At 41.9% G+C, this 12,639-nt stretch overlaps 1 protein-coding gene across 1 annotated transcript in view; it reads left to right on the top strand.

The window, feature by feature from the left end:
* The window catches only part of LOC126433168 (trypsin 3A1-like), a 77,202-nt gene extending 64,848 nt beyond the window's left edge, over window positions 1–12,354 (top strand). Inside the window, exon 5 of the mRNA XM_050090447.1 lies at window positions 12,211–12,354. Coding sequence (XP_049946404.1) covers window positions 12,211–12,354 — 144 coding nt within the window. The remainder of the gene's footprint in view (window positions 1–12,210) is intronic.
* Window positions 12,355–12,639: the final 285 nt, after the last annotated feature.

Below are 12,639 nucleotides of genomic sequence, written 5' to 3'. Positions count from 1 at the left end.
CAGCGTTCCATCTGCTTACCTAAGGTTGAGTGGTCAGCGCGACAGAATGTCAATCCTAAGTGCCCGGGTTCGATTCCCGGCTGGGTTGGAGATTTTCTCCGCTCAGGGACTGGGTATTGTGTTGTCCTAATCATCATCATTTCATCCCCATCGAGGCGCAAGTCGCCGAAGTAGCGTCAAATCGAAAGACTTGCGTCGTCGAACGGTCTATCCGACGGGAGGCCATAGGCAAACGACCCACATCAATAGGAACAAGCGAGGTGGCGCAGTGGACTCGCATGCGGGAGGACGACGGTTCAATCCCGTCTCCGGCCATCCTGATTTAGGTTTTCCGTGATATCCCTAAATCGCTTCAGGCAAATGCCGGGATGGTTCTTTTGAAAGGGCACGGCCGATTTCCTTCCCAGTCCTTCCCTAACCAGAGCTTGCGCTCCGTCTCTAATGAGCTCGTTGTCGACGGGACGTTAAACACTTATCTCCTCCACCCTACATCAATAATGACTTCACCTGCCTTGGGCTTCAGAGGGGCTGTTTTTCTGGCAATTAGACCAGTTGCTTTCTTAATATAATTATACACTCTCTGTATACCTAAACATAAATTCAGCCACCAGTTATCTGAACAACAACCCTGTCTCTCTCCCTTCTCATGCCCTTGTAACAGCCGTCTGGTTTCTGTACAAGCTGTCAATACCCTTCGTTTGCTGTATTTTACCCCTGATACCCTCAGAATTTCAAAGAGTGCATTCCAGTCAACGTTGTCAAAAGCTTTCTTGAAACCTACAAATGCTATAAACGTAGGTTTGGCTTTTCTTGTGATGTCGTAGGGCCAGTGTTGTCTCTCGTGTTCCTGCACTTTTCCGGAATCCAAATTGATCTTCCCTGAGGTCGTCTTCTACCTGTTTTCCCATTCTTCTTAGCATTTTGCAATCATGACTCATTAAAATGGTAGTTCGGTAATATACACATCCCTCAGCACCTGCTTACTTTTGAATTTGAAATTATTATATTCTTTTTGAAGTGTAAGGGTATTTTTCCTCTCTCATTCGTCTTGCACCAGATCGTGAAGATTTGCCATGGCTGTCTCTCTCAACGCTATCAGTAGTTCTTGTGGAGTGTCTTCTAGTTCAGGGACCTTGTTTCGGCTTACGTCTTTCGGTGTTCTGTCAAATTCTTCTCGTAATATCGTACCTCCCCTCTCATTTTCATTTACATCCTTCTCCATTTCTATAATATTGCCTTAAAGTACATCACCCGTGTGTAGACCTCCCGTACACGCCTTCAAACCTGCAGCTTTCCCTTTTCGTCTAGAACTGGTTTCCCAGCTGAGTTCTTGATGTTCGTGCAGCTTTTTCTCTTTTCTCCAAAGGCCCCTTTAATTTTCTGTAGACGGTATCTACCTTTCACTTAGTGATATATCCTTTTAAATCATTACATTTGTCATCTAGCCATTCTTGCTTACAAATTATGCACATCTTGCCAGTCGCATTTTTAGGCGTTTGTATTCCCTTTCACCTGCTTCATTTGCCGGATTTTTATATTTTCTCCTTTCGTCGGTTCAATTAAATACCTCCTGTATTATCCAACGCTTGGTTTTAGGCGTTGTCTTTCTACCTATTTGATCCCCTACTGCCTTCACTATTTCCTTTGAAAGCTACCCACTCGTATTCTACTTTGTCTCCTTCCCTTGTTCTAGTCAACTATTGTCTAATGCTCCCTCTGAAACTTCTTTTTGAATTGTAATCTTTGGTTCATCCAACTTATCCAGGTCTTCCGTACCTTTTCCATTTTGTTCAGTTTTAATTTACAATTAACAACACTCTGGAGGTGCCTTAGAGTTTAAAATCTGGTACCGAAAAGTTTGTCTTACCATTATAAACTGACGGAAAAAAACTGCAACACCAATAAAGAGCTGTGCGATATAAATGAAATTTGGTAGGCGTATTTCTACATCTGAACGATTATATCCACTCAGATTTCGCGCCAGTCGCATAACAGTGGCGGTAGTAGCGCCGCTGTGAGGATATAAATCAGGTTTTCTTTAAATACGCGCTGTAACGGTCGTTACGTTTGAGAGTTGACGTGTTCAGTTGATGTTAATCAGGAATAACTTTCAGACGACAAAGAGGAGACCATTATGAACACCTTATTGAGTTTGAATGAGGTCGTAAAACAGGTCTTCGAGATGCTGGTTGTTCTTTGTGTGACATAGCGGAAAGACTAGGAGAGAATGTAGCCACTGCACATGATGGCTGGCAGCGGTGGTGACGGGAATGTGCGGTCGGGAGAGATACGGACTCTGGACGGCCATGTAGCACTTCGGACAGGGAAGATCCTCGTGTTCGGCGTGTGGCTCTGGCGGATCGCACTGCATTTGCAGCAGCTATTTGGCCAGCAGCTTGCCCCACAGTCACGCAACGAACTGTTACGAATCGGTTACTTCAAGGACAGCTCCGAGCCAGATACCCTGTAGCGCTCATTCCACTGACCCCAAACCACCACCATTTGCGACTTCAAGCGCGAGCGCATAGGAGGAAAGTGTTGGAGATCGGTTTTGTTTTCTGTTGATAGCTCGTTCTGCCTTGGTGCCAGAGTTGATCATGTGCTATAAAAGAGGCTATTTGAAGGCCTGCAACCAACCTGCGTGCGTGGCGTACACATTGCATCTGTACCTGGAGCTATGATTTGGAGTGTGATCTATTTATTTGACCTGTTCTGCTGTCATTCATGAACAATGTTCCAGCAGTGTTTAGTTAACAGAATACCGCTCGCCAATATACCGCCGTTGTAACCCAATATGCTCTACTGACTGTCGAGATGTTGCCTTGGCATGCTCGATTACTCCATCTGCCAAAATCGAGCACAAATGCGACATCAGCGGATGACAACTCCAGAATCATCCATAAAACACCATTAACTGTCCCTGTATTGACTGACCAAGTGTAACAGGTATGGAACAGCATGTCACAAAGTGACATCCGGAGCCTATACAAGAGAATGTGCTCACGTTAGCATGCTTTCATTACGTGCTGGCAATTACACTAGTTATTAATGTACCAATATTTCACATTTGCAAGGGCTTATTTCTCTCTTAAATTAACCTGCGATCTTGCAGTGTTTACCTAGATAAATGTGTTCCCAAAATATTATTACTCTACATTAATTAGGCTTTGGTGTTGCAATTTCTTTCCTTCAGTGTATAATCCATCTGGAACCTTCCGGGATCTCTAGGTCTCTTCCATGTATACTTCTTTCGTAATCCTTAAGCCAAGTGTTGGCGAGGATTACGTTCTCTTCGAAATTCTACCAGGCGGCTTCCTCTTTCATTCCTTTCCCCGAAGTCCATAGTCTCCTAATATTTTTACTTCTCTTTCTTTTCCTACTATCAAATTCCAGTCCAGAAAAACTATTAAATTTTTGTGTCCCTATCTAAATAATTTCTCTCATCTCAGCACACTTTTTTTTCAATCTCTTCGCATCTGCGGAGCTATTTCGCGTATAAATTTGTACTGTTCTGTCTGTCTTGAGAACGATAATGCGTTCAGTATGCTGTTCGTAGTAGCTTATTCGATATTAAACCTACCCCTGCATTACTTGTATTTGATTGTAGATTTATGACCCAGTACTCACCTAACCTGAAGTTCTGTTGCCCCTGCCACCGATCTTCACCAACTCCCACTACTTCGAAGTTCCTCCTATCCATTTTCATTTTTAAATTTTCCAACCTACCTGCCTGAATAAGTAATCTAACATTCCAGCCTCTTATCCGTAGAACATCAGTTTTGTTTCACCTGACTGCGACACCCTGTTGAGTAATCCTCGCGCGGAGATCCGAATGGGGCACAACTTTACCTCCGGGATATTTTACCCGAGGGATACCATCATCATTTAACCAATAGTAGAGCTGTATGCCCTCAGCAAAATTACGGCTGTAGTTTGAAGTTGCTTTCAACCGTTTCGCAGTACCAGCACACCAATGCCGTTTCGGTTGATGTCAGATCAGATCAGTCTATCATCCAGACTATTGTCCCTGTAACCACTGTCAAGACTGCTCCCGCTCTTCAGGATCCATACTTTTGTCTAGCCTCTCTACAAGTACCCTTTCGTCGTATCACTAAGGCATGCTAATCTCCTCATCGTCGATTGCGACGTCCATGGTTTCTCGGGGGGGGGGGGGAATGCTCAAAATATTTGCCAATCATAGTAACCAATATACGAGGTTCGCCCGGAAAATACGTATAAAAGTTGAATAATAACTTTATTTTACAATTATTCAGGTATTACATATGGTCTCCTTCAAAGTACTCGCCCTGAGACGCGATACACTTCTGCCAGCGCAGTTTCCACTGTTGATAACATTGCTGAAAGTCTTCAGTTGTGATGTTGTTCAGTTTCCGTATCGTTTCCGACTTGATGGTTTCCACATCTCCCAAGTGCCGCCCCCGAAGCACCATTCTGCATTCCGGAAACATGAAGAAGTCACACGGGGTTAAATCGGGTGAATAAGGCGGGTGGTCTGTCACGGTGATTGAGTTTCGGGCCAAAAACTCGTGCACAACGAGCGACGTGTGAGCGGGCGCATTGCCGTGATGAAGGATCCCTTTTGCCTACTCAGATCGAACTCGCGCCACACGAGCTCTGAGACGTGTCAGAATTTCAACGTAAAAAATTCCGTTCACTTTCTGGCCGGGAGGGACAAATTCCTCGTGAACAATGCCTCTAGAATCAAAGAAAACAATCAACATTGTCTTCACATTGGACCTTGATTTTCGCGACTTTTTGCTCTCGGTTCTCCTGCTAGTTTCCATTCCTTGCTTTGAGATTTGAGCTCCACATCGGATTCGTAAAACCAGGACTTGTCTACCGTGATGACTCGGATGAGAAAGTCCCCTCGTTCCTCTGCTTCCAACCAATCCTCACAACACTCAACCTTCTTTGCTTTCTGTTCTGTCGTCAAGAGCTTCGGTACGATTTTCGCACGCAATTTCTTCATTTCAAGTTTTTGTGTCAGGATTTCGGGAACGATTGTTTTGGGGATTGACAACTCGTCAGCAATCATTCTGACTGTCAATCTTTAAGAACACAAGCCCGAATTCGTTCAACATTTGCATCGGAACTCGATGTCGACGGGCGTCCTGGGCGGGGGTCATCGTTCACTTCTTCTCGGCCATCCCGGAACCTTTTTAACCACTTGATCACGGTTGGTTCCTTCAGAGAAATTTCTCCGTAAACCTGTTTCAAACACTCAAAAATCTCACGACCATTCTTGCCTAGCTTTGCAAGAAACTTGATGCTGACGCGCTGTTTCTCAGTCAGAGAGAGCACCATGCCGACGGCAAGTGAAGAAGGGTAACTGTCAACAAGCTGCCGCACACTCCCCCTTCACGCAGAGTGCTCTGACTCGAACTGAGCGTTGATGGGATTGATTACAGCAGTAGTCCCATCTGGCGGTGACTGCAACCTGTAAAATAAAGACATTATTCAACTTTTATACGTATTTTCCGCACAAACCTCGTACAAAATCATATGGATAAAGAGCATACATACATGTAATAGCTAAACAAGTTTTTTTTGCGAGGATGAAATATTTGGGTGTGGATATATTCCTGAGGAACGCTAATTTTTTTATTTTTTGGGTGAGAATGGTTAAGTTTTCCGCGAGGAGACTATTTGGCCCCCTAGATACACTCCCTGTTACACGTATTGTTAGTGGTGTGAGAGGAGACACAAAATTATGTGATTCTAGAGAGTGAGAAGAATCTACAATAGGTAGTATCCAAGAGTGGGGATGCATGCATCCAAAATTTTAATGGCTATTTGTGTCCTACTGCACGACATGACAAATGCCATACTGAATGACTTGAACACATGTGTCATGTTATACATCATGATATCACGTATCATGTTCCTTTACTTGATGCAATGTATTAAATATATGGCACGGGTACTAATACTAACAATTGAAAAGCGCGAATATATCAAGATGTTTTGATTTAAATGTCTCTGAAGCTGGGAGATAAGTCAAAAGCTAGTCCCCTTCTTTCACAGAACTCTAAGGAATTTAAAATACGAATTGGGGTAATATCCACATAGAAACCTAGATGTCGACCCCTATGACTTCCATCTCTGCCCACATCTAAACAGCTTGTGGTTGCCACCGTTTCTGGGTCTAGTCATTAGGTTATGGCAACTGTGGCTATAAATTTTGCAGTATTGCCGATCTACACTTCAGTGAGGGAGTCAACTTACTGCAGAAACTTTCTAACAATGAGAATTGAGCTAAATGGGATTGTGTCCACATTTAATTACAGTTTCTACATAAGAAGCGCAGTCTTTTACTTTTAGGACGACGTATGATGATAGTGCCTTTGAAAATATTTCATAATTATATGCAGAATTCCAGTAATAAATTTTTTTGCAGAGTGATTACGGGAACGACACGCTGGCGCCATGGCTTCAGAAAACCAACTTAACAATCGTCAACAACCAGGAATGTCAGAAAGACTACAGTTTTAATCTCATCCTGCCAGAGCACGTTTGCGCGGGAGACCGTTATTCCGGGATTTGTGGTGTAAGTAATTTTCAATTTTTTTTACGTTGATAATCAAGCATATGGATATTTTAGACAACTACGGGAGTAATAATTACTGTTTATACTAAAAGATAATCTGCTAACATTTGTTAAAAGTAAACAGAAATACTTGGAAATCGTATTCCTGAGATTTTCTGATACGTCTCATTTTTACGTTACATCCACTTCTGTCCAACGGCATGACAAAGGAAATACCTGTCAAATGATACCAAATGGAGGATACAAAAGTAATTTATTGTACAACTTCAAATCAATGTCAGAATGTTTCTCTTGTTTCAGTATACTGTATTTATATTTCTTGATTAGCGCGCGCGTTTGTGTGTGTGTGTGTGTGTGTGTGTGTGTGTGTGTGTGTAAATGTGTTTCTGTGTGTAAATGACTGGACACAAGTACGAGACATACAAGCACTTATAATGCGAACATTTATAGCATTAACTGGCCAGCTGCTTATTCAGTCGTTACCTTCCATACCTGCCATTTCATCCTTCACGTCCACTATTCAATCACAGATCTAATATAGATCCACAAACCTTTCAATACCATCCTACCAAATGAGTTTTTCTGTCTGTAGCTTTCACATCTGTCTTACTTTCTGTCTGGTCATCAGTATTCTGACTGGTTTGATGAGGTCCGCCAAGAATTCCTCTCCTGAGCCGATCTCTTGATCTCAGAGTAGCACTTGCAACCAGCGTCGTCAGTTATTTGCTGGATGTATTTCTGTCTCTCTCTTCCTCTACAGTTTCTGCCCTCTACAGCTCCCTTCAGTACCATGGATGTCATTCCCTGATGACTTAACAGATGTCCTATCATCCTGTCCCTTCTCCTTGTCAGTATTTTGAACATATTTCCTTCCTCTCCGATTCTGCGCGGCACTCCTCCACTCCTCATTTCTTACCTTATCAGCATTCGTCTGTAGCACTACATCTCAAATGCTTTGATTCTCTTCCGTTCCGGTTTTCCCACAGTCCATATTTCACTACAATACAATGCTGTACTCTAGACGTACATTCTCAGAAATTTCTTCCTGAAATTATGGCTGATATTTGATATTAGTAGACTTCTCTTGGCCAGGAATGCCATTTTTGCCAGTGCTAGTCTGCTTTTGAAGTCCTCCTTGTTCCGTTCGTCATTGGTTATTTTACTGCCTAGGTACAGAATTCCTTAACTTCAGCTACTTCGGACCATCATTCCTGATGCTAATGTTCTCGCTGTTCTCATTTCTACTACTCCTCATTACCTTCGCTTTTCTTCGATTTGCTTTCAACCCATACTCTGTACTCATTAGACTTCATTCTATTCAGCAGATCATGTAATTCTTCTTCACTTTCACTCGGGTTAGCAATGTCATCAGCGAATCGTATCACTATTATTCTTCCACCTTGAATTTTACTTCCACTCCAAAAACTTCCTTTTATTTCCATCATAACCTCTTTGATGTACAGATTGAAAATAAGGGGCGAAAGACCATATCCCTGTCTTACCCCCTTTTTAATCCGAACACCTCGTTCTTGGTTGTCCACTCTTGTTACTCCCTGTTGGCTCTTCTACACATTATATATTACCCGTGTCTCCCTATAGCTTACCCCTATTTTTCTCGGCATTTCGAACATAAAGCATCATTTTACATTGTCAAACGCTTTTTCCAGGTCGACAAATCTGTCTTGATTTTTCTTTAGTCTTGCTTCCATTACCAACGCACCAACGCAACTTCAGAATTGGCTGTCTAGTGCTTTTACCTTTCCTAAAGACAAACTGATCATCATGTAACACATCCCCGATTTGTTTTATAATCTTCTGTATACTATTCTTGTCTGCAACTTCTATGCATGTGCAGTTAAGATATTTGTGTGATAAATCTCGCACTTCCCAGCTCTTGCAGTCTTCGGAATTGTGTGCACAATATTTTTCCGAAAGGAGGATGGTATATCGCCAGGCTCATACATTCTACACAGTAACGTGAATAGTCCTTTTTTTTTTTTTTTTTTTGCACTGCCCCCAATGATTTTAGAAATAATGATGGTGTGTTATCTATCCGTTCAGCCTTTTTTGAACTCAAGTTCCCCAAAGCCCTTTTAAATTATGGTTCTAATAATACTGGATCCACTGTCTCTTCTATATCGACTCCTGTTTCTTCTTCTATCACATCAGACAAATCTCCCCCCCTCATAGGGGCCTTCAGTGTATTCTTTCCACCTATCCGCTCTTCCTCTGCATATCACAGTTGCATTCCTGTTGCACTCTTAATATTAACACTCTGGCTTTTAATTTCACCGAAGGTTTTTTGACTTTTCTGTATGCTGAGTCAGACCGTCCGACAATTATTTCTTTTTCGATTTTTTCGCACTTTTCATGTACTTCCGTCTTTCACCGATCAACTGAATCATTTCTTCTCTTTCCCATGGCTCCCTCGCAATTACCTTCTTCGTTCCTATGTCTATCTTTCCAACTTCTGTGATTGCCCTTTATAGAGATGTCGATTCCTCTTCAACTGTACTGCCTACTGAACAAATTCTTATTGCTGAATCCATAGCCTAAGAGAATTTGAAGCATATCCCGTCATTCCGTCGTACTTCTTTGCTTACTGATTCTTCCTGAATAGTCTCTTAAACTTCCCCTGAATCTATATCTGCTCCTTGGTACGCTTTATAATCTAGTATCTGATATCTAATTCTCTGTCTGACCATTATGTAATCTATACGAAATCTTCCCATATCTCCTGGCCTTTTACAAATATACCTTCTACTCTTCTGATTCTTGAACAGAGTATTTGCTATTACTAATTGAAATTTACGACAGAAATCAACTAGTGTTTGTCCTCTCTCATTCCTGAACCCCAAGCCATTATTCTCCTGTAAGCTTTCCTTCCACTACAACTGCTTTCCAGTCCCCCATTGAGTACTGTATTACCTTTTCAACATCCTCATATACTTTCCCTATCTCTTCAGATTTGGCTTGCGATGTCGGCATGTATACCTTAAATATCGTTATCGGTGTTGGTTGCAACCGATTATGATGAGAACAATCCTATCACTGAACTGTTCACAGTAACACACTCTCTGCCCTACTTTCCTACTCATAACGCCCGCATCTCGTGGTCGTGTGGTAGCGTTCTCGCTTCCCACGCCCGGGTTCCCGGGTTCGATTCCCGGCGGGGTCAGAGATTTTCTCTGCCTCGTGATGGCTGCGTGTTGTGTGCTGTCCTTAGGTTAGTTAGGTTTAAGTAGTTTCAAGTTCTAGGGGACTGATGACCATAGATGTTAAGTCCCATAGTGCTCAGAGCCATTTGAACCAGCCTACTCATAACGAATCCTGCTCCTATTATACTATTTTCTGATTTTGTTGATTTTAATCTGACCAGTAATCCTTGTCTTCTTTCCATTTTACTTCACTACTACATCTAATCTGAGCCTTTGCATTGCCATCTTGCAGAACCCTCAGACTATTCGAAGCCTTCTCTTTCCTTTCCTCAATACAGAGTTTACTTGTTTATACCGACAACAGCGATTTTTACAATGATTCCTAAATGGTTGTAGGATGTGATGTGCTCCAGATTTTCACCACTAACATCGTAATCAGTTTCTATTGGATTAGTTCTCTTCTCTGTAAGGCTAGGAGAGGCAGTTGGGCATCTGGCGCTTTCAGAGCCAGTGGTATGAGGCGGTAATGCAGAAATCGGTGATGTCAGCAAAGAGGTACTCAGGGGATGTACATTTATTCTGATGCGAAATCAAGTGTGGTGTGCGTACTGTAAGACCTTCGGTACACACACCATCAGATTATTTGACCTCTAACGAAGTAGGCGTGTGTCAGCAATATGTCTCGTGGTCTTATCGTGGTGTGTTTATCTTCTGCCGTTAGGTCAGACAATAGAAATGCCATTTGCATGGTTAGAGTAGCAGATTGACAGTGACCAACTTTAAACAGAACTTGATTAATTTTCACACACATCTATTAAAATAATAACAAGCATAAACATTACGTAACTTGATTCTGTATGCGATTTACAATTGACAATCTGAAGTTCCTTTGGTCTTGGTACGTTAATCTTATTCTCACATATCTCTGATACTTGACAAAAGTGTCTATACATTTATCTTCATGGCTATGTACAGGAATATGATAATCTTACTAGGCACAGACTGAAACTTGACTATCAGCTGGTACAGACAAATGCAGACTAATGCAGACTGATGCAGACTGACTAATCGGAGGTCTTTACACCTGTTATAATACCTTGCGCGTTCAGGTATCACTGCGCGAGGGTGATCTGCGAGGAGAAAAGGTTTTACGTTAGCAGCAATCTCATTGGCTGCGTTACATATTAATACGTGGATCGGCGGAAGCAGAATTTGATCCATCTCTAAGGCAGTGCCATCTCGTAGTGCGGAGACGGATGAGCGCTGCGCCTGTGCTGTTGTGCTTAGCGGGGCGCGCTCTATTGGGAAAGTTGTGCATACACTGACTACGCAGGACTATGTACACAACATCAAGTAATTGTTATTAATAAATATTTGCTAACAAAATTTGCTTGCAGACCGTAGGAGCCCAGGGGTGATAAACACTATCTTTCAGTAATTTTACATAGGTAGGAAATGTTGCCATTAATAAATAAATGAATAAATTTCTCATAACCGAAGACGTACGATCTTATGTGAACTATATCGGTTGTATACTCGTGTTACAGAATTGCGTCATATTCGGCAGTCGTCGATAGGATGTTTCTCGACCTTGTCATGTGGTAGACCATGCTGTCGTACCGTTAATCGTTTATGATTAGTGTGAACAAGTTCATTTTATGGTGTTTCTTAAATAAACGAACAATAGTGGCATCCTGTGTAAAAAATTTTTGCTCAAAGAAAACCTTCCCGCCTCATTACGTAAAACATAGACAGCAGTATCGCACTTCCGGAATCCGACAGCGCTGCTACGGCTCTGCAAGGGGACACAAAACTACGAGAGCATCTCCACATAACGGATAGGGAGAATTCCTACGCGGCGGCTCACTAAGTCAGTTCAAGGACGGAGTGGCTTAATTATCGCAAAACTCGAGTGGGGAATCGTGGCCACTCATACTGTACGCCCCTTATACCACCATCTACGGACTCACCTGCAAAACTGAGGCTTAGTAGGAGTGGGGGTTCTTGCAAAGTAAAGTAAAAGAAAAATATAGATTGCGTTTTAAAAGACATCGTTAAGAAGACACCGGTAAAAATTATTTATTTATTATTTCCACAAGTGAACCCTCGGTCGTTGCATATTATCAGGTGGAATACAGCGAAAAATTTCCAAATTTGAGAATATCGAACAACGTATATATGGCTTTTTAAGTTCTAATTTGTATTACAGTACGTAATTTGTAATAGTAATCCTCCTGAAAAAGGCCAAAGTTTGAATATGAGCAGTCGAGATCGACAAAGATGTTTGATAAAATGCGTTATCTGACTGTGTACATCGCTCAGTAACAGGTATTCAATAGATACTCGAATTTAAGGTCTCATAACATTAACGCAATCAAAGCGCACCACGAAATACGCAGTGTATTAGTGCTTTCTTATAATGTGAATAAAACTGAAGTTTGCTGTTGTTTATTTCTATTTTATAATGCATTGATATGTTTGCAGGGGGATTCTGGAGGACCTCTTTATGTGAACGACCAGCTTGTGGGCCTAGTTTCCTTTTCTCGGTACTGTTCAGGCCTTACACCACCGAGCGTCTACACCAGGGTCCCAGTGTTTGTCGACTGGATCAAAGAAAACGCACAGTAGTTGATCGCCTTCAAAAATAAATAAAAGAAAAACATAGACGACGTGAAGAGGCGTTTTATTTGCTGTCTCAATAATTAACAACTTATCTGCATTTCACGTTATCCAAAGCATTTTTCACGTTCATGTTACTAACCAAACTATCATGTAACTCCTCCTTCTTTTATAGTTCCGATAAAACTGAAACTATGTAACTGACCGCCGGCATGGTAGCTCAGCGTGTTCGGTCAAAGAATTAGCTACCCTCTATAATAATAAGAATAAAAAAACTGAGTGACTGGATCAACT

This window comes from Schistocerca serialis, chromosome 1 (genome assembly GCF_023864345.2).
Source record: "Schistocerca serialis cubense isolate TAMUIC-IGC-003099 chromosome 1, iqSchSeri2.2, whole genome shotgun sequence".
Taxonomy (NCBI): domain Eukaryota; kingdom Metazoa; phylum Arthropoda; class Insecta; order Orthoptera; family Acrididae; genus Schistocerca; species Schistocerca serialis.
Note: the sequence above shows the minus strand (reverse complement) of the source record. Positions and strands in the feature narration are given on the sequence as shown.